The sequence below is a fragment of the Urocitellus parryii genome, chromosome 1 (assembly GCF_045843805.1).
Source record: "Urocitellus parryii isolate mUroPar1 chromosome 1, mUroPar1.hap1, whole genome shotgun sequence".
NCBI classification, from domain to species: Eukaryota; Metazoa; Chordata; class Mammalia; order Rodentia; family Sciuridae; genus Urocitellus; species Urocitellus parryii.
Window position 1 is genome coordinate 36,639,944 of NC_135531.1, and position 27,096 is coordinate 36,667,039.

General features: G+C 34.8%; 1 protein-coding gene across 2 annotated transcripts; it reads right to left on the reverse strand.

Moving 5' to 3' along the window:
* Positions 1-394: 394 nt before the first annotated feature.
* C1H5orf34 (chromosome 1 C5orf34 homolog) lies at positions 395-25,167 on the reverse strand. Of its 2 annotated transcripts, none has more exons than XM_026393600.2 (13): positions 24,875-25,167; positions 21,212-21,439; positions 20,964-21,053; positions 17,489-18,129; positions 15,543-15,641; positions 14,253-14,376; positions 10,434-10,525; positions 9,333-9,402; positions 8,431-8,601; positions 7,443-7,537; positions 6,239-6,337; positions 2,781-2,821; positions 395-1,779 (listed from the first exon to the last, which is right to left on the reverse strand). In XM_026393600.2, the coding sequence occupies exons 2-13, from the start codon at positions 21,404-21,406 to the stop codon at positions 1,586-1,588; spliced, it is 1,911 nt and encodes a 636-aa protein (XP_026249385.2). In that variant the 5' UTR covers positions 21,407-21,439; positions 24,875-25,167; the 3' UTR covers positions 395-1,585. The 2 variants fall into 2 exon arrangements, with proteins under 2 accessions (XP_026249385.2, XP_026249384.2); XM_026393599.2 differs by lacking the exon at positions 24,875-25,167 and adding an exon at positions 24,090-24,311.
* Positions 25,168-27,096: the final 1,929 nt, after the last annotated feature.

Sequence of the window (27,096 nt, forward strand, 5' to 3'; positions counted from 1 at the left end):
CCAGGTGCTTCCCATCTCCCTGCTTCGCAGTTTTGGGTACTGCCTTCATCACGGAAACATCTACCTTAGAAAAAGGACCAGCCCCAAATAAAACGCCTCTTACAGAGGGACATTTTTTCACCTTTCTTAGCGTTTCTCAAAACAAGTGTCAAATGGAAAGGAAGGGCAGCAGTGGAATAAATAACTTAGTTGAAGGAATGTTTAATCTCAAGCAAATTCCTAGGCTGTCCACAGAATCTCAGTTTCTCAACCACAGAACTTTTCATTGCTTGTCACAGTCTATAATTTGAGTGCTTTTAGCCATGGTAAAGGCACACTTTCTGTCTGAATACAGTTGTTTCATAATAGTCTTGGGTTTCTGGAGCTGAGGGACAACATAGATGACCTCCTGTGAACCAAAGCAGAACAAATTGTTGGTTTTCTGTCTCTAGTCAATTTACTACCTAAAGACACTGATCCATTTACACAACATATACTGAGTGCTGTGTGTGCCAGGCACTATGGTAACAAGGCTACAAAATTACTTTATGGAGGATATTCTAGTAGTGGATATTGGCCATAATGAAGCAAACAAGCTGGGCAGATTGTGGTAGGCACTTACAGGAAGTAAACAGGGTGGATATTAGAGTTGAGAGAAGAGTAACCTGTCAAGTAGTTAGGGAGGTTTCTTTGAAGAAATATTTTTGCTAATATCTAAAATATGAAGAAGCCCAGAGTGAGGAGCTAAAAAGAGAACCTTGTGCCCCTTCAACTCATTGACATGATCACTACAAATCTAGTAATTCTTTTCTCTTCATTGTTTTCCTTTGTTGCTTTATCTTAACTTTAGATATGAGGAATCTGATTATTTATTTATTTGTGGTGCTATTATTTTATTTTTGAATCGAACTCGGGGCCTTGTGCATTCGATGCAAGCATTTTACCAACTGAGCTATATTCCCAGCCCCAGCCTGATCTTTTTAAATAGAAAATTAGAACATTTCTGGTTGTCTGGTAGTATAATCTTACATTCTTTTTAGATATGAGTTTTTGTTCTTTCCATAGGCAAGGCTACAATAAGTACTTTTGGTGAGGACATTTCTGTTAATTCCACACATTTTGCAGCATAAATCTTTCTGTATGTTCAAAAGAAATGAAATCCAATTCATGAGACAGTTTAAATAAAACAGTCTTGGCTGAAGTACTTGATCCTTAGCTTGCAATATTGCCTAGGCTTGCTTGCTTGTTGTTTTGTTTTGTTTAGATTTAGTTATCTTTTAATAGTTCTTTGGGAGTAGAAAGTAAATAGGAGTTACTGGATACAAAAAATAGTGAATATGACACAAGATTAAAAACAGCAAAAAATTCATAATTTTACAGAAGTTTCATAAATCTGACATTAAATGAGAGAGTTCAAAATAGTTCTTTATTAATAAAATTTATTGTATGTATTTAAAAATTTTACAAGTTAGGTAAAATACAACCAAAGTTAATTGTCAATTCTCATAGTCATGTAGAAGTAATACATGCAATTTCTTGGCTTACTAATAATTTTGTACCAGTCATTTGAAACAACATCCTCAAGATTTAATAATAATTCCATTTTTCACTTTTTAGAGTTTGATAAAAGACAATCAATATCCTGAAGAATTTTGGAAGTTTTTTCCAATGCTACTGATACTTTCTTTTCATTAAATTCTTCTAGCAAGGTTTCTGAAGATCTTGGTTTATAATAATCAGAAGACTGTTCATTTTTCTTGTTAGAAATCTGGTTTAGGATACCACTATTCTCCAGTAGCACTGAGTTACTTAATTAAGGAGCTTTTCCCCACATTTTAAAAATTACATAAATATTTTTATTTTCAGAAAGCCTGGCTTTCGTATCAAAATATTATTTCTCAATAAGATTACTTGGATTCATAATAAAGTAGGGACTTCAGAAATTAGAACTACCCCCTTATACATGATGAAACACATTATAAAGGAGAGGGAATATTTACATGTGTGTTTGTATTGAGGCTTGGTGATACGGAGGAAATTAATGAAAATCTCAGTAACATTTCATGTTCTTAAGTGTTATAAAAATGGAACAAGAATAGCAATGACAGGATTATAAGCAATCTGTGTAGTGTCTTTTATTTTCTAAGTAAAAGAAATCTAAACTAAAAAAAGGCCTTTCCTCTGTTCCAGAACTACTTTATTATTTCAGTAACATTCAAAAAACCACAAGAGAAAACAAGTTTAAATAAGTGGGGTGAGAATGTACAGAAGGTTTCATAAAAGAAGTCAGAAGTAGGTACTTAATAATTTTAATAATTTAGAATAATATAAGTGATAAAGTCCCCAAAGAACACCTTTACCCTAGTTCACTGTTCCTTGTTAAAGTTAAATCCAAAGAAAAGTGTTAACATGATGTACCTTCCATAAATAAGAAAACATCTTAAATATTTGCTGACTCAATAAAGCACTACAATATATAAAGTATGGATTAATATTTCATAAATTATATCCATGAATTAAGCCTAGAATTGAAGGGGATTAATTCTGCAGTATAGTACATTCTTTTTGGGGGTGGGGGTGGATATCGGGGATTAACTCAGGGGCACTTGGCCACTGAGCCATATCCCAGCCCTATTTTGTATTTTACTTAAAGACAGGGTCTCACTGAGTTGCTTAGCGCCTGGCTTTTGCTGGGGCTGGCTTTGAACTCAAGATCCTCTTGCCTCAGCCTCCCAAACAGCTGGGATTACAGGCATGCACCACCATGCCCAGCAGGACAGTACATTCTTTTTAAAGGATACAGTTAAACTTCTGTATCTTTTCAAGTTCAGAAGCAACAGACCTGTGCAAAAAAAAAAAAAAAAAAAACAGGAAAAAAGTAAGTTCATGCTGATTTTTTTTTTTTTTTGGTACCAGGTATTGAACCCAGGAGCACTTAACCGCTGAGTCACATCCCAAGCCCCTCTTTTTGTTTTGAGACAGGGTCTAAGTTGCTTAGGGCCTTGCTAAATCACTGAGGCTAGCTTTGACCTTGCAATCCTCCTGTCTCAGTCTCCAGAGTCACTGGAATTATGCATGTACACCACCATACCTGGCATGCTGATTCTTTTTTATTTATGAAATTTCAATAAGCATACTTGACTTTTTTTTCCAAAAATGTTAAGAATTCTCTTTATATTAGCTTTACTTAGCAGCAAGTTGACTTAACTAATATTTACTGAATGCTTTTAAGGGACAATGAATAAGTCTCCAAAGATTTTGTAATCAAGTATTGATATTTTAAGGTTACAGGTTTTCCTACTAATTCTTCGTACTAACCCGGAATACCTTCTACTCTTTCTCTCTAAAGTATACCTGAACTTTAATAACCTATTAAATCCCAAGATGTGACCTCTCACTGAATTTTTACAGCATTTATGTTAATCATATACTTAATTGTAATGTCTTCTCTTGAATATTTAACTTTTTGATCTTCCTACCTAGATTGTCTCTCAGAAAAAAAGATCTTTTAAAATTTTTCTGTACTCTTCATTGGTTTAATGATTAATTTTAGAAAGGCCTCATTTATAGAGAACTCTTAAAATTAGATGGTTTGGGAGGTCCCAAGTTTTTACACAGTTAAATTAGACATTAAAACATAAATCTTTAAATTTCTTCTGGAATAGACTATTAACTTATTTCATTTAGCTTTTACCATGTATGAAAAATAGACAATGAGTATGAGGTATAGGTTTGAATGTATAAAACTAGCAGAACCCCATACATGTGTGTTCTTTTACCTTATGAAGCTAGAATGATATGTGAGCAGTAGCATACAATTACAAATGATGTAAACTTTACTTTCTATAAAAAATTAGTGAGGACATTAGTCTAAAAACATGTTTTTATTCAAGTTACTTGAAAAGGCTATTTTAGCTGGGTGCAGCAGCACACACCTATAATCCCAGTTTTTTAGTCAGCTTTTTCGCTGCTGTGACCAAAAGACCTGACAAAAACAATTAGAGGAGTACAGTTTATTTGGGGGCTCATGGTTTCAGGTGTTTAAGTCCATAGATAGCCAGCTCCATTCCTCAGGACTGAGGTGAAGAAAACATCATGGCAGAAGGATGTGGTAGAGGACACCAAGTCAGGATAAGGCCACCAATAAGCAGAGACAGAGACTAAGCTCAGCTCTCAAAATATATACCCCAAAGGCACACTCCCATTGACCCACTCCAGTCACACCCTACCTCCCTACAGTCACCACTCAATCCCTTGTCAGGGGATTAATGAATTGATTAGGTTAATATTCCCATAACCCAATCATTTTACCTCTAAACTTTCTTTCATTGACTCATACAGGAGCTTTTGCTGAACACCTAATTTAAACCATAACATCCAGCAACTTGGGAAGCTACAGCAGGAGGATCACAAGTTTGAGGCCATCCTTAGCAACTTAGCAAGACCCTGTCTCAAAAAAAAACAAAAAAACAAAGGGCTGGGGATGTGGCTCAGCAGTAAAGTATCTCTGGATTCCCAGTACTAAAAAAGGGAATGTGGATTTATTGGCTTTACTACAATGGGTCATATGTACCTTCTTGCCAGCTTGCAATCTTTTCCTTGTATACTAGTTTATGGATGTAAATGAGAAAGATCTTTGGTCATTTTAAGCATCTGTGGAAAAGAACTTGGATATAACTTACTCCAAAGCCTGCAGACTTATCATCATTGCAAATCACCTTTAGCATAATACAATTTTTTTTTCTGGCATAAGCAACCATAACAATCTTTAATTCAATTGCTCACATGATGAACCAACTTCTTATGAAATATATTCTGCACTCTTTTTTTTTACTAACATCTATATTAAAATGTCCAATTAATAAGCTAATAATGGTGAGGCAGAAAAAACTGAAATATGATTTAGGCAGCTGTTCACTACATAATCTCTTTTTCCTTCAGCCAACTCTGACAAGAAAACAAATCACAGTGGAAATGTCTTATCCTTTGCAAGGGGATAGAGCTACTCCTCAATTCCTTTATCTTATCTCTCTGCTGCTGCTTCCATCCTTCCACCCACAGCTTCCATAAACAATGTGCACTTTCACTTTATAGTATTTCTTGACAGCTATTCTTTTTCAGCTTTTATATAAGAAGTCTGCATTTTACAAATGCTAGCCGTGGTGAAGTGATCACTTTTATAGCCATGGATAATTTCCTTTTCTTCTAAACTGGTTTTTTTTAAAATATTTATTTTTTAGTTGGACACAATACCTTTATTTTATTTATTTATTTTTATGTGTTGCTGAGAATCAAACCCAGGGCCTCACATTGTGCTTGGCGAGCACTCTACCGCTGAGCCACAACCCCAGTCCCTAAACTGTTTTTTATTAATTACTCAAGCAACTTTTCAGCATTAGCTGAAGGATGCATCTGGAAAGGTAAATCCTTACAGACTTGAGATTTTCAAATAATACCTACTGATTTGATTTGATTTGTTCCAAGAAGTAACTTAGGTTCCTAAATTGTTTCTGGTATCCTTTCCCAGTATATTCAGATTATGCCCTCACTGATATGAATCTGCTGAATGACTTCTTCCTGTCGTTTTCCAGTTTAGGAACTTGTATTTAGGTCACATTTGAACTCTATTTACAACAAGATCCATTGATCCATAAAAATCCATCCTATACCCTAGCAGGAATCATCTGCTCCATAAAAACTATCTTCTCACTATCTCCATAAGCCAAAAGATTCTTTTTGCCTCTGCCCTTGCTTGCTTCCTACAATATCTTATTTTTTCTAAATATTCCTTTACAGCCTGGTCCTAGTCCTCCGCAAACTGAAAGGCACATAGAAGGGACTGAAATACTTGATTTGTTATTTGCTAATTAATTTGGGGCAAGTAATTAATATGACAGAAATTATTTTAAAAAATCAACTTTTGCTGAAAGCTTGTTAGTCAACATTTTATTCCCATTAATACTAATCCCCTTACATCTTCCATGAACTTTTGAAATTATCATATGTAAAAGCCTTTCATTTTGAAATTTTCAATGCAAAGTTTTCTGTTCCTCAGATGAAATATGATGAAATATAATAAATTAAGATATCAGATTTGAAATAATTTTCAAGTTTAAAGTATCAAAAGCATTATAGGAGTAAAATATATTTAAAACTAATAAGTTGTCTTGAGAAAAACAGTTTCAGGGGTTACTACTTGATACTTTAATTTCTATATATTAGTTGGCTCTTCTAGACAGATTAAAAGAAATATAAATACCAATTTTCTTCAGGAATAAAAGCTGAAGGATGTGTGAGCATCTCTCTTGGACTAATCTGGGTAAGTCTTCTGCACCATGATGTTACTGTTGTCACATATCTAGAATGAACACATTAAAATAAATACTTGAAAATGAACTTTTATATGTTCTACACAAGTATACAAAAAATGGAAAAATCATTAAAACAATTTGGAAAAAAGGACAAATAAAAAATTAATTTTCTAAATCTTCCTCATTAGACAAAAAGGCAAGCCTTTTCTATTTTACATAAAAAATAAAATTATTTATTCACATTCAAAACAAAGATAACATTTAAGTCAAAATGAAGATAATATTTGAATTTCACTTAAAGCTCAAATTCAAGTATTCAAATTTTCCTTTTGGTTTTTCAAAGTAAATTGAGTTTCCTTAAATTTTATCATGAAAATATATCTACACATAAGACTATGTGAGCATTTGCTTACTAAATTTAAACCAGAAGACACCATTAATATGTACATATGTACAAGAACACACACATAATTATAACTGAATATACAAAACAAATATTGAGTTCAATAAAGTCGAATAGAAAATGAATTCAAGAGGTAAAAAAGCAATTCTTTTGTTAATACTGTCAAGTAAAATTGCTAAAATGTCAAGACTACCACAAGTAGAATTACCATAACTAATAACAAATCACAAAAACTCAAAAAGTATATTCATAAAAACTGATTTCAAGAATCTTCCCAATTTTCAGAATCATTATCAGCTAGTTTAAACTTTACTTTATAGAATATACATACTTTTTGTTAATCATGATTGCAAACCTTATTTCATATTGGTTAGGAGATCAGAATTGGTTAGCACAGTTGACCATAGTCCAATCACCATAGCAAGTCAGTTATGTCTGTTATATATTTTAAAAAAATAACTTAAATACAAGGAAGTGTAATTAAAGCAGAACTTAGTCAGTTATGCTAAATGTCAGCAGAGCTGAACACTGAAGCCTGATGAAATTACTTCATTCATATTATCCATATGGAAAAACTAAAAATGTATAGAACATTTAAATAATGTTTCTATGCTTCCTTTCTGTCACTTAAAACATGAAAATATTTTTTTTTCAGTGCCAGGGAGCAAACCCAGGGTCTCATGAGTACTAGGCAAGTCCTTTACCACATTCCCAGCCAAAAATAATTTTTAAAATTGCTTTTTCAGTACCTTTCATATGGCCCAGGGTGTTCAATTTCAATTAACTCATCTTGTCCATCAGGAAAAGTTAACTTACACCAACCTAACTTGAGACCTTGATTCACCTTAAAAAGCAAGGAGGAAAGGTAAATTTTATCACTCTAAAACTGAAAACAAAAACATAAACAACCTCTTCTAACTTAATTATCAGTTTAAGAAAATAAGTAGATTGAATAATGAAAATTTTATTTTGACAAATATTATATTTTACACAACAATGGGTATCAGTCACCACTCACATAATTATTAAGAGAATAAAAATACTAATCCCTTGTGCTATAATGAGTTATCTTTATAAAAATGACTAATTTTGCCACACTGTTCTGACTTGCTAAGAAATCCAATGAAATCAGTAAAGTCTCTTGACAGATTTGATACCTAAAAAATTTGAGATAATGTGATTTTGTTTTCTTTGTTCTATATTCCATGGGTAAACAACAATAAAAATTATCTTCCAGACTATAGATAAGAAACTATAGTTAAGGATAATGTATATTTCAAAAAAAAAAGCAAAAAGACAGAATTTTGAATGTTTTCACCACAAAGAAATAATAAACGTCTAAGGAAAAATGTTTATCCTGATCTGAACATTATACAATAAAAACATGTATCAAAACACCACACAATGCCCCATAAATATGTTCAATTTTTATGTCAGTTAAAGATGCTTCAATAAATCTTAACTCTACACAAAAAAAGTAGATTTCAGCTGGGCACAGTGGCACATTCCTGTAATCCTAGTAACGTAGGAGGCTGAGGCCAGAGGATCACACATTTGAGGGCAGGCAGCTTCAGCAATGTAGTGAGGCCCTAAACAACTTAGTTAGACCCTGTCTCAAAATAAAAAATAAAAGGGGTTGGGGATATGGCTCATTGGTAAAGCACCTCTGGGTTCAATCCCCAGTACGAAAACAAAAACAAAACAAAACACGTAGATTTTAATCTGAAGGACACTTACCTGTCTTTTTTCAACAGAAGAGCTGAAATTCCAATTTAGGGTTACAGTAATGCCATCTACAAAGATAGCATGTACTTTGTCATCAGAGTAGGCAAGAAATCTTCCCATGTTGGGTATGAATGATTCTTGCAAAAGCAAAGGCAATATATTGCTATCATTTATTCCAGATTTCTAAAACCAAGTAAATTTAAAAAGCAGGAAATTAAAGTTATCCATTAACAAGATTTAAATTAACATTAATGAACTCTGAGGCAATTTCCCATTCTGATTCAGAAGTTTAATACTGTAGAATTCTTAAGTATGTTTTAACTTTTCCAGAAGAGGATACCCAAAATAGTCTTATTTCACAAGTAGATTAAGTTTTAACATCTTTATAAAACTATTGTTCTCCTCTACATAAAAAATAGACAAAAATTAGGAAATATGGCAACATAGAGGTTTACAATTCAGTGAGTATGGATAAAAAAAGAAATGTCTGAGAATCATTTCCTCCAAATCAGAATTAAAGAATTTATTTTTATAGTACAATAAATGTAAAATACACATCACATGATTTATACTATGTTTCAAATACAATCAATTCCCAGTCCCTTTCCCTCCATTAAGAGCAAAAACAAACTGGCTAGGGGCTTGGCTCAGAGAGAGTGCATGCTTAGCATGCTCAAGGCCCTAGGATCAATCCCCAGCGCCTCCACCAGCCCCTGCACACAAATAATTAAAAGTTTGATTTTTCAATGTTTGTCAATTAGGTGGGTATTTTTTGAATAATATTGAATAAACCAATATTAATGTTACAAGAAATTTCTCTCACAACTTGTTTGAAAACAGTTTGATCTTAGAAGTATGATATAAATAATAAAACCATTTTTTAAAATCTTGATTTTGAAATAACTTTAATATACCATTTTCCAGCAGCATATGCAATAGTTATGACTTAAAGAAAGTCTCGTCTTGGCACAATGTTGGAGAATTCTGTGAACATGAAAAAAATTCCTTAAACATTTGCAAATAATGACATCTTCCCATTCTAGTAACCCATCCACATGCCATGTAATATTTTAGATGACAAGCAAATGATTTCCACTGAAACAGGTTTTGAATTCTTTTTTTCTAGAAATCCTTAATTCCCTAGAAAGTAACTACTGTTGTTTTCCTCTATACTAATCTTTCCTAGTTAAGGCTATTCCTTCAATTTTTATCAATAAAATGACTCCATGGAGAGAATTAAAAGGTGTTCCTTTTTAAGAGGTGATAGATTTACAGGTCTGAAAGTTTTAGCATAATCTAAAACTGGTGGGTAAGTAAGTCAACTATTTCTGGGATAACAAATTACAAATTCTGCTCCTTTAAATCTATTTTGAAAATTGCTTATAGACATAAATTTATAAAAATAAATGATTTAATTCAATAATTCATTTTCATTATTCTGGGTGTCACAAATTAAGAGAATGTTAAAAGTAAGTGTACTTCATCTGTAATATACTCTGATAAATCTCTATTAATTTGAGGATAACAAAGAACTAGGAAGTTTTTCAAATATATCATAAAAACCCCAACTTGATTTGAAGAATAATAATGATGCCACACTGACCTACAGTAAAGGCACTTATTTCCTCTAAGCACTTGGTCACCATATATGAATGTTTCCCTATAGTTTTAAAGCCAGAAGTATTCTTGTAATAATATAAATTACCTTATTTTATAAATTATGAGAATAAGGGCTGGGGCTGTAGCCCAGTGGTAGAGTGCTTGCCTCACACATGTGAGGCACAGGGTTCAATCCTCAGCACCACATAAAAATAAATAAATAAAGATATTGTGTCCATCTTTACAAAAATAAAAAATTTTAAAAAATAAATTATGAGAATAGAAAAGTTAACACATCTTATCAAAGACATATACTTTTATTATATCTGCCAATTATTCTCATCTTTAACCAAAGGAAAATGTATCAAGGCTTACAGATGTACAACACTTGGTTCAACAGAATGTGAAGAAATTACCTGGTGGCCTGCTTAATCAGAGAACATACAGAGAACGGATTTCCTGGTCTATCTGGAGGAAGGTTATTTACTGAGTAAGTTTTCTCTTCTCTCTGAAAATTAGTTTAAAATGAAAAATCTCATTAATAACATATTTTGCCAGCCAGGCATGGTGGTACATGTCTGTAATCTCAGTGGCTCAGGAGGCTGAGGCAAAACGATCACAAATTCAAAACCAGTCTCAACAACTTAGTGAGGCTCTTAAGCAACTCAGGGAGACCCTGTCTCTAAATAAAATATAAAAAAGGGCTGAGGATATGGCTCAGTGTTTAAGTGCCCCTGGGCTCAATCTTCATACCAATAATGATTATTATTATTATTATTTGCCTTTATTACCTTTTTATTGAAAATGTTTTTACATAGTAAGAAGGCAGCATTTATTTTAATAGTCTAACACTATAATACCTGTATATTTCAAAGGTTTTCTATGATGCCTTTCCATTATCCAATTTTTTTAAAGTATAGAATTCCACATATACACTCTTTTTATTCAGGTTTTTTTTTTTTTTTTGCTGCTGTGATCCAAAAAAACCTGACAATAATAATATTCAGGAGGAGAAGTTTATTTTTGGTTTCAGAGGTCTTAGTCCATAGATAGCTGGCTCCATTCCTCGGGGCTCTAGGTGAGGTTGAACATCATGGTGAAAGAGTGGTGGAGGGAAGCAGCTTACAAGTTGATCAGGAAGCAGAGAGAGACTCCACTTGCCAGACATAAAATGTTTACCCCAAAGACACACCCCTAATGTATACCTCCTCCAGCCATACCCTACCTGCCTCAGTTACCACTCAGGTAATCCCCATTAGGGGATTAATTCACTGATTGGGTTATGGCTCTCATAACCCAATCATTTCACCTCTGAATGTTCTTGTATTATCTCACATATGAGCTTTTAGGAGTCTCCTACTATCTAAACCATAGCACCACTCAATACATTCTAATAGCCTATAACTTACTGTCCAATTTAAATCTTGGCTATACATAAACTAATGTAACAAAACTAATTTTCCTACATATTAGCAGAAACTTTATCTCATTAGCCACTCTTTTACCTGAAGAGAAAAGGCTATATAGGTCTTAAAAATAACTATTTTAATTGGATGAATATATCATTTTGTTAAATTTTATTAATGGAAGACCTATTGCTATAGTTGGTGGAAGACAATATTTTTACAGAGTTTTTTTTTTTTTTTTTTTTGGGGTGTTCCTGGGGATTGAACCCAGGGCATCATGAATGGGAGGCAAGAACTCTACCACTGTGCCACATGTCCAGCCCAGCACTGCAGGTTCTTAAAATTAAAAGGAAAAAACAATTATTATTTTGTTATTCCTTCTGCATTTTCTCTTTCTTAGACCTGCTAGTGTTTCCTAGGGCTTGTCTCAAGGCTTTCTTTTTGACTTCCTGATTTCTTTTTAGGTAATCCCAACAGGGCTTAACGCTATGTCACAATAAATAGTCAGAAGTGGCTAACGTGTGGAGCAGACGCTGTATGACAGGTACTACGCTATATACTTCATATGGATTATTTCATTTATTCCTTAATTCTGAAATAAAAATTATTAATACCTGGTTTCTAGATGAGAAAACTGGGGCTGAGGACTAAGTAGCAATAGAGATCTAATTTGAACCACAAGAGAGTGTAGCTTATCCTCTTTACTATCAGGGAAAGCAGATTGGTTTCTAAGTCAGACAGATAATTGCAGGTCTCCTTCTTACTAACTATAATAATGGCCAGGCTATAACTTTTTAAAACAGAATTTCTGATCAATTTTACTTGATGTTATCAAGTTGTCCCCATGAAGGCTGAACCAATTTATACTCCAACCAACACTATGAGAAGCACCCTTTTACCAAACCTTTTAGGGCAGTGATTCTACCAATTTAGTTTTAGACAATTTGATAAGTGAAAAATGGCATATCATTGTTGTTATAATTTGTATTTAAGTAATTTGACATAAGTAGTAAAGCTGGACATGCTTTCAAGTATTAAGCGTTTTTCATTTATATTGCCTTTTCTAAAGCTTAAATGATTCTTAAACTTTCCTCATTTTTTTATCAGGGGCTTTGGTGTGGGGGTTTTTGTTTTTGCTTTTTGGTCTTTTTACTGCTAATTTAGTGTGGAATTAGAATATTTTATTCATTTATCTTTCCCACATTATCTGACTTATGCGATTTTACATATTTAAAATTTAATACAAATTTGAAAATCTTCTCAAATTTCTTTTCTTTTATGCTTTCTGTTTTTCTGTATTTGTACCTTAAGGCCCCTCATATCCAAAGATTACAAACATTATTCTTCTATATTTTCTTCTAACAACTATAAAGCTTGCTTTCTTACATTTAGCTCTTTTTAATTTACCTGGAATTGATTTTTTCGGAGTATGTATTAAAGCAAGAAGCAAAACAATTTTATCCCCCAAAAAGAGTCAATTGTTTTTAAAGCTTTTCATCAAAGCAGTTAGAGAAGAATGGATGTGTTGAACAGAGCTCTGAGAATAAAGCCCAAAGCAGTCCACCACAAATGAAAATCTTGTTTGGAAATTGGGTGTTTTTATCCCAAAAGCTCATGCTTCTAAAGAACATTATATTTGCCTCATTAAAAAAAAAATCATCACTCTCCCCCTGACAGCTTTGAGTAAAACTGAAACTCCATGAAGATGTTCTATATTTATCTTGCAATATTGCACATCCCCTAACATACAGCAGTCAGCAGTAAGACTATGCATACTCAACTTATTTGCCTGTTGACTTGATTGGACACAACACATTCACATACTTACATATACATATGCATTATTAGTTCATACGTTCATCTCATTTCCTCATTTGTCTCTCTACTAGATTAAGAACTGTTGAGGGCAAGAACTCTTTCATCTTAACCAGTGCGCTTACCAGTGTGCCTACCAAAGGGTAAGTGTTGATGTTTATTGAATAAATAAACACTCTCCTAGAAATAGACCTCTGTAGAGGAGCTGCTCAAATATATACTGAAACATTTACGAATGAAATGATTTTGGGGGTTTACTTAAAAAATAAAACAGGGAATTTGGGGCAGATAGTGGGAAGTATAGATGAACAAGTTGGATAATGGTAACATAAGAATTCATTATATTTGCTCTCTACTTTTGTACACGTTAGAAATTTTCCATAGTTAAAACACATCTCCCTACTGACTCTGATGATTTTATTACTTAAAGACTCCACTCTGGGGCAAAGCATTTTATTCTATTCCTACCTATAAAACAAAATAATGTGATGTTATGGTAATTGCTATAATAAGGTAGACGTCAACTGTCAGATTGGCAGGAAACAATTTAACACTCATCAACAAATACCCATATTATTATTTATGTGGTCAGTAAACATGTTATGTTTCAGTGTTTTCAAAAACAGAACAATATTATTCAACCATCTAGTTGTATGTAAAGATGAATTAAGAGGTCTTAAACAATTACATAGTGGGTGGGAAATCTGCTTTATAATGTACAAATTTATTCATTCACCATAGTATACTGACTTAAAGTTACTGATTTCAGCATTTTCTATTGATTAAATTATATAACAGGAAATTTAGCTTCTGATTTAAACACAAATTGCTTAAGGTATTGAAGAATAGTGGGTTAGAATATAATAAAAATAAGGTGGTTATAACTAACCAGGTGCCAATGCTGATAGTAAGATTATATTAATTTTCCAGAATGAAGAGTTGGAAGCAGTGTTACATAAAAACGTTTCTATATATATTCTGATTTATACCAAAACTCTCTCATAGTTTGCTTACCTCTTCTGATCCTTCTGGACTAGGATAATATGTAAAATAGTTCCCAAAATAGGCTCCCTCTGATTTGAAAACAGATCCATCTCCAGGATAAATCTCTATTGAGTTCACATTTTTATGAGTAAGCCTAAGGAAGAGAAATAATAATTGTTTTTCTAATTGAGATTAAAACATATCTGAAAGGAGTCATCAAAAAAGGGACTAAGCAAAGAAGTACTTTTTTGTTTATATAGAGAAGTGGATCATTTTATATTCTGAACCCAACCATATAAATCAACTTTTTTGCAAAAGATAAATAGAACACACAGAAGTTGTTTATGTATTTACTTCAACAACTAAACTCAGAGTTTCTGGAATTCAGGTATCTTGTCTCATTCTCACAGCATCCCCAATGCCAGTCATTGAGGCTGGTACATAAACAGTCACCAAGCTATGTCTACCGCATAGAAGTTCAATACGACACTTTCAGGACCTGAAAATAAACTTTAGTAAAGAACTAGCATAACCAATACCTGATGGTTGAAATATACCAACTGTGCAGGAAGCTGTCCCTTATAGATGACCAGTTATACCCAGAGCAGCCAGGTACAATCAAAGTATTGGTCATATACTATTTAAAAACTGAAGTTAAAAGTTAATTTTATTAGAACATATATGAAAAATATGTTGTCTGAAGTAGGTGGATCTTTACGTAGGAAATGGAGAGCCCGTGCTCACCAAAAAAAATTATTTACCTTTGCTCTTCCAACATTATTCATGGAAGTCAAACTGTCCATCTGGCCAATAGTAATACTATAAGTCATCAGAGAGGTTAAATAGTAATTGTTGAGTATAAAGGGGAATCACTGGGTAGGATATCATGGACTAGTGCTGGTACAGAGCAGTTACTCAGTGAATATTTGCTTTGAATCTTTAATTTGCTATCGTCTTCTATAATTCCATGTTCAATAGGTAACCTTGTGATATGGCTAATTCAGACAACTAGGTTTTCTGATGCTTAGAAGGAATATCCTAAATAACTGATATGAATATGACATTCACTAACAAAATTGACTCCTGAATGGATTTGGAATTGCTGCAAACATCTCGTAAACATGGTTTTTGTGAGTGGGTCACAAGACCCATGTGAACCAATGACATTAGTTCTGAGACTTATAAAAATGCAAGATGAAACACAGGATTACAGTCTGCCCAGCAAAACAGTGTCCTCTTGCAAGTCTATCTGCAAAGATAGTCCCATCCCATCTATGACACTGTAAATAAATAGTTCTAACTCCAACACAGGTTCCTTACCTATATATGACACCCTTATACCAAACCACTTTCACTACTTCAGGATAGGAATATTCTTCACCAGACTCTCTCTGTGCAAGTGAATCACAAAAATTCCACCTGTAGAGGGTAAAATATAGTCTATTTAATTCTGGTTACTCCAAATAATTGTCTTAAAAGTCAGCAAAATAGTGCCACTGTAACAACATTAATTTCTTGCTTAACTCATTAGATTAAAGTAGAATAAAATATGAAAGTATATTAATGAAGTTTAAAAACAAATCTTTTTTCCATTATTTTCAATTGTATCAGTATTAGATCTCAGCACAATTATATACAAATCAACAGTTTTACTAATCTTTAAAATTTAGCCCTGAATTCAAACAAAGATTTCCTAAAATGTTTATAGTGGGACAGGCATTATACTCTTAGGACCTAAGAACTCAAAAAAAGCAGATATGGTTCCTGCCCTCAGTGGAGATTCCACCTGGGCAGGAATGTTAAATAGTAATTGTTGAGTATAAAGGGGAATCACTGAATGCTATGGGCTTGTACAATGACCTAGCTTGTCTAAGATCTTTTGGACAACTACCTTAAAGAAGTGAGGTTTAGGCTGAGACATGGAAAATGAGCCAAAGTCAGCCAGTTCAGGGAAAGTGCTCCTGACAGAGAAAAGAACAAGTGTAGTGGTAAAAGAGAACTTGAGTGAACATTCTAGAGATTGCAAAAGTTCAGTTTAGCAAGAGTACAGAAAACAAGGGTAAGATAGTGAGAAAGCTGAAGATTACAGATACAGGAAGAGACTAGATCACGGAAGACCGATTAAGGATAATGGTTAAGAAAAAGGATAATGGTTTTCAACCTAAAGTCAATGTAAGTAATTAAAAAAGCATAAAATCTCTTTTGAAACATAATCCTGGATTTTCCAATTTTAACAAGGTAATCATGACTGAGTCATTCCCTTATTTTGTTTTAAATAACAAATGAGTACTTATATAGACTACCTGGGATCAAATTTCAATTCTATAAGTACTATCTATGTGGCTTTACTCAAGTTATTTAACATTTCTGGGTCTCAAGTTCCTCTACAATAAGGAGATGGTACTAGTACTTACCTCATGGGAGTACTTTGAGGATTAATTAGGTAAAGTACAACAGTGCGTGGCATTTAAGCTGTTTGTATTAGCTTACTCTAAGAGCCCTGGACAGATTCCTGTCCCATCACTTACCACATCTAATTAATTTTTTAAAAGTTTTTTTTTTTTTTGTCGTTGTAGATGGACAGCATTCCTTTATTGTATTTGTTTCATTTTTATGTGGGGCTAAGGATCAAACCCAGTGCCTCACACATGCTAGGTAAAGCTCTACCACTGAGCTACAGTCCCAGCCCCCAAATTAATTCTTTTAGGGATAGTAACCTTCACTAAACTCTATGTTGCTAGAAAGCAGTGGCTGGGTCTTAAGTCATTTCCCCAGTCACTGTGCTTACCAAAGTATCCAGTGTAGAGTAAGCCTCCCCAAAACATTCAAGGCATGGACATAGAATAAGAATTAGATATAACACCTTTGCTAAGAAAATTATTTACGATCTATTAAGAGCAAAGATTTGTGGCTGGGCATGGTGGCACATGCCTGTAATCCCAACAGCTCAGGAGGCTGAGGCAAAAGATCCAAAGTTCAAAACCAGCCCTAGCAACAGCAAGGTGCTAAGCAATTCAGTGTGACCCTGTCTCCAAGTAAAATATAAAATAGGGCTGGGTATGTGGCTCAGTGGTCAAGTGCCCCTGAGTTCAATCCCCAGTACTCCCAAACAAACAAACAAACAAACAAATAAATAAATGCAGATTTGTGTCAATTAAATTAACTTTCCTTGTAAGTACTCCCAGATAATTTAGGAAGAAAATTATGCTTATGTAAAGACTAATTCTCATAAAAGCTTTATGACAAATAAACCATTCTTCCATTACCTGTGCAGGTGTGGGGCAGAACAGCTAAGTAACAGGGTCCTGGGAAGAACAGAAACCTCTTTTCTTCTTTCCTCTGAAACGTCAGAAGTTAAAATTCTACTCGTGATATCTGCAGTTTTAGACATGTTGCTAACTTTATTTTGAAAATGAAGTGCTAAAGACAAAGGGTATCTCCATTCCTCTGGACAGGAGGCAACAGACCAGCACTGCTTTACCCATGTGTATACATATGGGTGATTTGTACCAGGAAAAGGCAGCTCTCCCCTTTCTTCACTTCCATTTATACAGTTCGTCTTCCCTAAAGTTTCTTTGGATTTTAAGACCTGGCAATAAAGCTCATTTTCTTTATTCTTCAGTCTTTGTCCTGATAAAGTCCCATATGTAAAGATTTTGCTGTTTTTTTCAACTAGTCCACCTTTTGGGGCTTGATTATTTTTTTCTGAAAATACTACAGATGAATCTGGCTTTTGACTAACTTTACACAAAAAATGCACTGTAAATTCATGCTGAGATTTGGGCAGGCAAAGGTATGCATGACCATCTAAAGATGTTATCTTCACAGTGCCACTCTCTGTACATATCATGTTATCATCTGGATCGAGACTGGGCCATCTGACTTCAGAGATGTCAATGAAGATGCACTGCATTAAAAGAAAGGGCATGGTGAGTAATTTCTGTTAACAGTCATATTTTTCAATACTTTTTGAAAAACTTTTTCTTAGTTATACACAGACACAATATCTTTGTTTTGTTTATTTATTTTTATGTGGTGCTAAGGATTAAACCCAGTGCCTCACACGCATGAGGCAAGCGTTCTGCCACTGAGCCACAATCCCAGCCCAACTTTTGATATTTAAATATCAAAAGTTATTGAGAAAGCTCTTATTGCTTGTTTGTATTTTTACTACTTAGACTGAAAAAATGGAGAGCCTAATATATAGCTGTCTAGAGAATATGTGATAGTTAACATTCTCTCTTAGTAAAAGAGGTAGAAAATACACACAAAATGAAAGGAAAGAAGAAAAAAAAGTACCTTGATTGTATTCAGTGTTAAACATATTTAGTGTCACAGATATTCTGTGGACTGTGCATGGACTATGTTGCGCATAGTAGCCTCCTGAGGGGATAAGTCTGGCACTGGGAACTCCTTGGGGCACTCCCCATAGGGACTGACCACCTGATAGGTGAACTTCTCCCTCAGTCTCTGCCTAAGATCCCACATAGCACCTGAGATGGGTGTGACCTGCCAAGATGTCAATCAACATGCTGACTACAAGACATCACAAAACAAGACTCTACTCTTTTTTTTTTTTTTAATATTTTATTTTTTAGTTATCGGCGGGCACAACATCTTTGTTTGTATGTGGTGCTGAGGATCAAACCCGGGCCACACGCATTCTAGGCGAGCGCACTACCGCTTGAGCCACATCCCCAGCCCCCAAGACTCTACTCTTGAAACCTTACCCCTGCCTTTGATGTACCCCCTTAAATAAACCACCACAGCCATTTTGTCTTTGTCTAGTTCAAGAACCAATGTGGACTAGATCTATCAGAGGCTTCGCTTTTGTAAATATATTTCTGAGTGTGTTTTATTATTTGTTAATTATTTGAGATATTAAGATTTAGGGTGGCTTGGATTCCTCTGGGCAGAAGAACCCCCCCAATGAGATGCTGGCTGTCTTCCCCCCAAAATTTAGGTTTAAAATGTACACTGAATTAGAGATAAGTAGATTGGCATATCTCCCACCCTAAAAGTCTACTCTGAAAAATAATATAAATGAGGAAGGAATCTACACTGTGCTATATTTTTTAAAATATATTTACTTTTTAGTTGTAGTTGGACACAATACCTTTGTTTATTTATTTTTTTAATGTGGTGCTGAGGATTGAACCCAGGCCCCTGGACGTGTGGCATACTGAGCTACTACCCCAGCCCTACACTGTGCTATTTTACAATAAAAGCAATCAGAGCTTAACTGGTATGGAACTAGCACAAAAGTCACTTCCAGAACCATTCAGAAAATACAAAAACAGACTCATTCATATCTTAAATTGTTACAAGTGATAATGTATGCTTTTATATATTATCAAAGGGGAAAAGACAGGCTTACTTAATAAATGGTACTGGAATTACTAAATAGCTTTTGGGGAAATGGTGTCTTAGAAGGTTATCACATGGACTTAAAAAATAAGATAATATATAAAGTATCTGCCAGATGATACATGGCATACCATAAACTAAAATAAATTCCCAGTGGCTTAAAGAGTAATTTAAAAAATTTTAACTACTTAAAGGTAAATTGATCCTGACAAATAGGAAAGAGACTCATAACAAATAACTGTGCCTGTTGTGTTTTTTCATCTAACATATAAACAGAGGTGGCGCATACTATCTTAATTAAATGTTTAATTAATTTGACATTTCGGCTTCCATGTATATAAAAACTTAATTTTAAAAAACCTATTGTCAAAAAAGACTCTTGAATTATAGTGCCATCTATGTTACAATGATAAAATAAAGGCAGTATTTATTTTATGGCAAACCTGGTTTGTAAGAATGGTCAGGAACTTTTTTTTTTAGAATTACACTATCTAATTATTCTATTGTAGAACCAGTGGCGAGCTACATAATTTCAATGAATAAAATTACTTAAAAGATACAACGAGAGGCCAGGGATGTAACTCAGTGGCAAAATGCTTGCTTAGCATGAGGGAAGCCTAGATTACATCTCTAGCACTGAAAAAAAGGATAATGGGGAAACAAAACCCTCCAGACTAAGTTAAAGCTTACACCTTTTTACCACTCCTTTGCCACAATACAAAATAATACAATTATTCAGTAGGCAGTAAGCATCATAAAAGCATAAACAGGTCGCAGAAAGATAGTCTGGGGTTATGGGTCAATGGTAGAGCCCACGCTTATGCCTATCATGCCCAGGGCCCTGGGTACAATCCCCAGTACAAAAAAAAAAAAAAATACAGTAAATACAGTCTTCCGAGTTAGAGAAGTTTCAAATCCTAACTCTGCCACTTAGAATATTATTCCTAGTTCTTGGCACATATAGTAAACCTTTAATAAATGATGGCTATTATTATTATTATTCCTCAAAATGTAAATTCAAATATAAGCAAAAGAATAAAATTTTTACACATGTAATTACATATTCCTACAGATTAGGCCCTTTGCATTCTATAGCTTGTTTCTACTCCCAAGTGTCCTAGGGAGGATACAAACAAACAAACAAAAAACTGAACATTAAACTACCAGTTTCTAATTATCTATTCTCAAATCTTTATTTATAAAAATGAGGTTTGAGGGACTGGGGCTGTGGCTCAGTGGTAGAGTGCTTGCCTAGCATGCATGAGGCACTGGGTTCAATCCTCAGCACCACATAAAAATAAACAAATAAAATAAAGGTATTCTGTCCATCTACAACTACAATTTTTTTTTAAATGAGGTTTGAAGAAAAATTACCTTTTTTCTTTCAGAAGGTATGATGCTTTCAGATAAAAAAAGGCAAGAAGCTGAAGAGTTTCGAAAATCTAGGGCTCGCTGTAGTTGCTCCTATAAAAAGAAATGTCAGATTTAATCTTTAAAAATATAAAAAGATTTGAAAATCAGTTTAGAATGACAGTAATCCAGAATACTAATTACCTTTCATATTCTAGCCCACTTCAACTATATTTTAGTATTAAAAATAGTAGTTTTATGACATTACTTACTCGGTAAGTGCTAATAACAAAGTGTGTCCTTTGACGAATTCTTTCTGGTTGTTCTAAAGGGTGTGCTGAAACAGGAGGTGACTTTTCAAATAAAAATTCAGAGCCACAGGGAGAAAGCTGCAATTTGGAACCATCAACATACTGGACCTGCACTGAATCATCTTCATAAAGTACCATTTGCACTTCGGCTGCCATTACAACAGGGTAAGAAGTCCTTTCAAGGCGAGACTGAAGGAAATGGAAACCACAATAGCAGATAGTTCTCTTAATGTACAAAAGTTCCACCAAAGTAAATAGATGCATTTTCTAAGAACATAAGAAAAACACTGCCACTGCATTTACTTTTGCTAGAAGGAAAGTGATCTTTTTACAAACACTTTCAATGATCTAAAATTAACATAATTAACAAAATGCCTTGATTAGCTCCTAGGACTTCACTTCATAGACACATAACCTAGAGGGAGAAGATAGCTCACAAATGTTAAAACTGTCTTTATCAGTTTTTGTAGTTTTACTTTTCCTGAGGGTTAATTTTTGTAAACTATATATATGCTCAGGATATAATTTCAAATAACAAGCAAATTACACTGTTGCAATAAGAATGCAGGGAATCATCTAAGGTACATGAGACTGAGAAGCTGAGTCACAAGGAACTATTAGGCCTAAACCACTGAAAAAGAAATTCAACTACCTGGATTCTTGTCCCTAGCCTGGAGTTTAAAAAGTAGTTCCATGACACTAGTGAATCAGCTAATTAAACTTCTAATGTCTTACATTCATCCTCATTTCCTGAATTTGATTTCTTACCTCGAAATGATTATCTTCACTTGTGTTCTCCATACAGGTATAATGGAAGGGCAATTAGAGAACTAGGTTTCATTGATACTCCATATTTACTAGCTTATAGCCCCAGATTGTTTCATTTGTAAAATGGGTACTAACAGGATTATGAGGATTAAATGAGAAAATACACATGACGGTGTCTAGCACAGTAAAAGTTGCCTTGTAAGAGCTCAATAAATCTTATGAAATATTTTTATTCCTTTTCTAATACTTCCTGCTTCCCCTTCCATATTATCCCCTTGATTTCTCCAGTGATCAAGTTTCACTTGTCAGAAAAAATAACTTTCCATAAATAAGACCTTCCTGTTTTATCCCTATTTCCTATCCATAAACTTCTCAAATGTAGTAAAACTCTCATTGCCCACTTTCTCTCTTATCAATCTTGGATTCATTACAATTCAGCTTTCTCCTCTCCCTCTCTATTGAGACTGTTTCACAATAGTCACCACTGTCTTCTTAATAGCAATGACTTCAGTCTTTATCCTACTAGAGATCTGATTAATCTGTGAAAATGCTGTAAACCTTCCTTTGCACCAAATTTTCCCTTTCGATACTACCACCACCTCACACCCCAGTCTGGGATGTGAGAGAAGTAGAGAGAAGTAAAGAGTTTCTCTCTACTTCTATTGCTCTCTTTAATCCTTTTTTTTCTTTATTCCCTAAATCAAGGATGCTTCAACCCTGACCTTAGTCCCCATTTCATTTCTTCTTACTATACTTGTTACTTTTAAGCTTCACCCTGACTTTTTAAACCTCACCTCATTTAAACTGCATGTGATATAGCCCATAATCTTGTGTAGACTATGTCTGAACATAAGTATTTAGCTATATGGTCTCTTTTGAGGAAATCACACAATTCTATTTATTTTAGTTCTCTAGAGAACTTCTGATCTTCCTCCAGAACTTTCAGCTAGCTGCTTGCTATCCTGGTAGGTTGCTTTCCATGTGTCCTACAGATAAATCAAATTCAATATAGACTAAAATGGAGCTTAATCATTCCTACCCAAAGCAGCCTTCTAGGCTCAGTAGTAGAGCACTTGCCTAGTATTAAAAATAAATAAATAAATAAGCAGATTTCTATAATATTCCCTAATCTCACTTTCACTCTTATCTCTTCCCTTAAGTCCAATCTAAATTCAGTAGTCAAAGCAATCTTTTGAAATAAAAATTAGATCTATCATCTGCTGGCTTAAAATTCACTAATACGTTCCACTCTCACTTGGAATAAAATTAAAACTCCTAGGCGTAGCCTACAAAAGGCCACACAATCTTGTCCTCTTTCTCTGTCTCCAAATGTTATCTCCTAACTCCTTTCCCCTTGTTCAGGACATTTAGTCATATTGGTCTTTTTAACATTCTTTAAATAATTTCTTTCCTATCTCAGAATCTTTGTACTGGTCTTTCTGACTTTTCCATGGTTCATCACATCATTAGTTCTTTGTCATCCTTAAGGTCTCAACATAAATGTCACTCCCCAAAAGGCCTAACTTGACCAACTAAGTTAAAGTTGCTCCTAATCACCTCCTATCCTACTTCATATTTTTTCTTCATAGAGTTTACTACTATCAAAAGTGACTGTTTTGCACTTTCCCATTAGGGTATAAACTCAAATAGGCAAGGACCTTTCCTATTTCCAAGGACAATTCTATCTCTGACACCTAAAACAGTATTAGGCAAATAACAATGGTACAATAAATATTCAGTGAATGATTAAAGAATAATCACATTTAAAAATTCTTGCTCCCCTCAAGTTTGCAGTTTCAGTTAATGGCACTTAAAAGTAGATTAGCAATATGTATTTGAATTCTTACATGCCCCTATAACAAGTCCTGTTGATTCTCTCTCTTGAACTTGGCTTTCTTTACACTCGCACTTTTTTTTTTTTTTTAAATCAACTTTCTCCGTAACTTCTGCAGAAGTCTAGGACCTTTTCCCTGTTTTTTCCCCCTCTCTATTCCATCTCTAATATTGCTGTCTTAGGGAGCTTTCTACAAGTTAGGCCATACTAACTGCTTCACATCCCTTGTTTACATACCTGTTAAATGGTAACAAATGGTAATGTTTCTATCTCTCTCACACACACATACACACACATCCCTCAGATATGTCTCTCTGGTGTTTCAAAAAAAAAAAGTGGTGCTTATTTTCTTATTCCAAATTGCATAAAACAGTTTCTTTTAATGGCCAAGTTAAAAAAAAATAGCTGGGGTTGTGGCTCAGAGGTAGAGCACTTGCCTAGCATGTGTGAGGCACTGGGTTGGATCCTCAGCACCACATTAAGTAAAATAAAGACATTGTGTCAATCCATAACTAAAAAATAAATATTTAAAAAAATAGCTTTACTGATGCATAATTACTTTTAATTTTTGGTACTGGAAATTTAACTCAGTGGTGCTTTACCACTGAACCGCATTCCCAGTCCTTTTTACTTTATTATTCTGAAGCAGGGTCTCACTAAATTGCTGAGGCTGGCTTAGAACTTGGGATCCTCTTGCCCCATCCTCTGGATTACAAGTATAAACCACCGTACCTGGCTATAACTGCCTTTTTTTAAGGCTTAAATAATCAAGCATACACAAGAAACAATGTGGTGCTCAAAAGTCCCTGACATATCACAAGAACCATAATCTGGCTCCAACCCTCATTTCCACTGTCTAATTACTGTTTGCGTTCTCACACCCAGCATATTACGTCAGAATTTAAGGACAGAAAAAACACAAACTAATCTGTTCTTGACATCACTGGGCAACTCACTTATCAAAACATAGTATCTAGTTGCCGAAAAAGCCTCATTCAAACAACCACAAACGACACACTCACACAGCAGTTCTGAGCTGCAAGTTGTGGGAAGGAGGTCTCTTTGAGTTTTAATTTGTCAAAAAGCTTGAACCGCACAGTGTCCGCGCCTGCCCACGACTGCTTCTTCAGGAATACTTCTTGAATTTAAAAAAAATTCTTGATGAAGGAAAACAATCAGTTGCAGAGGCCTTGGGCCACAGAAGAGGGTTTTGGCTGAGAAGTTTTGTGGTTAAATCCCAGCAGCGGGAGATGGGCGGCGGCGGCAGCGCCAGCGGCGACTACTAGGAACAAGGGGAAACAACAGCGGTTCGAACCTCCGCGCGGGGGAAGCAGCTATACGTCTCCGGAAGAAGAAAAACCGGATGTCCCGCCCCAAGTCCCGGGCCACACCCCGGGTCGCTACCTGCAAAGGGAGGGGCAGGAAGCGCGGGAGAGGGTGGGGTTTCTCAGACGGATATCTGGTCTGCGCCCCTTCGGCCTTCACTTCCGATACGTGACTCGGAAGGGGAGCTGCTTGTACTTAAGTTGGTAAGCAACAGCCTTGTGGCGGTGCAGCCAACCACTGACCAACCACCAGGGTGGTGTCAGCGGAGTGATCCTTATGTAAACCTAAACGACAATTATATCCCTCAGTAAAGCTGATTAAAAAAAAAAAAAACTTAGAAAACTTGGCCTCTTTCTCATAAAGCATCAGAAAATGTCTTCCAACTATATTTACTAATTACCATTAACAAGAATGTATCGAGAACATACTATGTTTGCCTTTAAATAGTATGGCTGAAAGCAAGCCCCTTTAAGCAGCATTAGGGCGGAGAGAGATCTAAAGGGGAGAGAAGCCTGAAGTGTGTTTAGTGGGCAGGGGCCAGATCATTATGGATTTGAGTTGTGGACTATTAGGAAAAGAGCACGTCTTTTCTGGCCCAGATTTTTGTTTTAAAACAGCGTTATTGAAGTATACTTGTTTATTGCAAGGACTTTAATTTAAGCAAAGGTGGCAAAACCGACTGATGGGAAGACATCTAACTTCCTAAACTCACCTTCATTTCTAAAAGACTGATATGCAAATTGATCTGTCTTCTGTGAAGTATAAAATGTCGAATGGCACTATACAGTGCTTAGTTATATTCCATCCCCACCATTTCCTCTTTGAATGTCTAAAAACCTCTTGAATAGAAATTCTACTAAAGAAGGATTTTATGATTCTACTTGCACTTCTGAAAGAACCTGTAACTGCTTAAGAGAATAGATTGTAGGATGCAAGAGCAATATAGCAAAATCACTAGAAAGCTTTTGAAAAAGCATCAGGAGAGAAAATAGAACTTAGTACCTAGGCAGTAAGGAAAGAGAGCACAGCTCCAAGAAATATTTAGGAACTCCACTCTCTTCTTGGGGATTATTGAACCTGGAACTTGGGGGAGAGATGTAGGAGTACAAAATAATGCCAGGGTTTCTGATTGGAGCAAGTGGAAAGGTTGCAGGGCCACCATTGAGAGGGAGGAATAAATTCAGGGATAGCATGACTTCAATTTTCTAAGTCTACCTGGTGGAAATCGTAAGTTAGTTAAAAGTCTGGAATCGAGATACAAACAAATCTATAGGTTACTGGCTGATAGGTACTAACTGCAGCTACAGGAGAGAATGAACAGTCCTAGAACATTGTAATATGAGAAAAAAACAGTGGTTAGTACTGAGCTTTGAGAAACAACAATACTTACAGATTAGGTCAATAGAAGCCCACAAAAAAAATTGAGGAGGGAAATAAAAAAGAAAGCAAGTTATTATGTCTTAGATAATTAGAGATTTTCAATTTTTGTGTCAGAACTGCCAGAAGACAAGCTTAATTGTTTCCTGGGGCTGGGGTTGTGCCTCAGTGGTAGAGCACTTGGCCTAGCTTGTGTGAAGCCCTGGGTTCAATTCTCAGCACTACATATAAGCAAATAAATAAATAAAGGTCCATCAGTAACTAAAATATATATAAAAAAAATTGTTTACTAAATTTAGTGATGTAGAAGTTGCTGGTGACAATAGTGATGCTCATTGTGTATAGTGGAGAAGGCATAGTGGATTTGAAGATCAAGTAAGAGACAAGGGAATGGAGAAAATGAGATGAGAAGTCTATGAAGTAGGTGTAGAATTATAGTTTGAGAGAAATACCAGGGCCAAATCTCTTTTCTTCATTGGAGTGACATGTTCAATAGATGATGCAGGGTTAGCTCAAGCAGAAGTAATCAGAGGATGAAGGG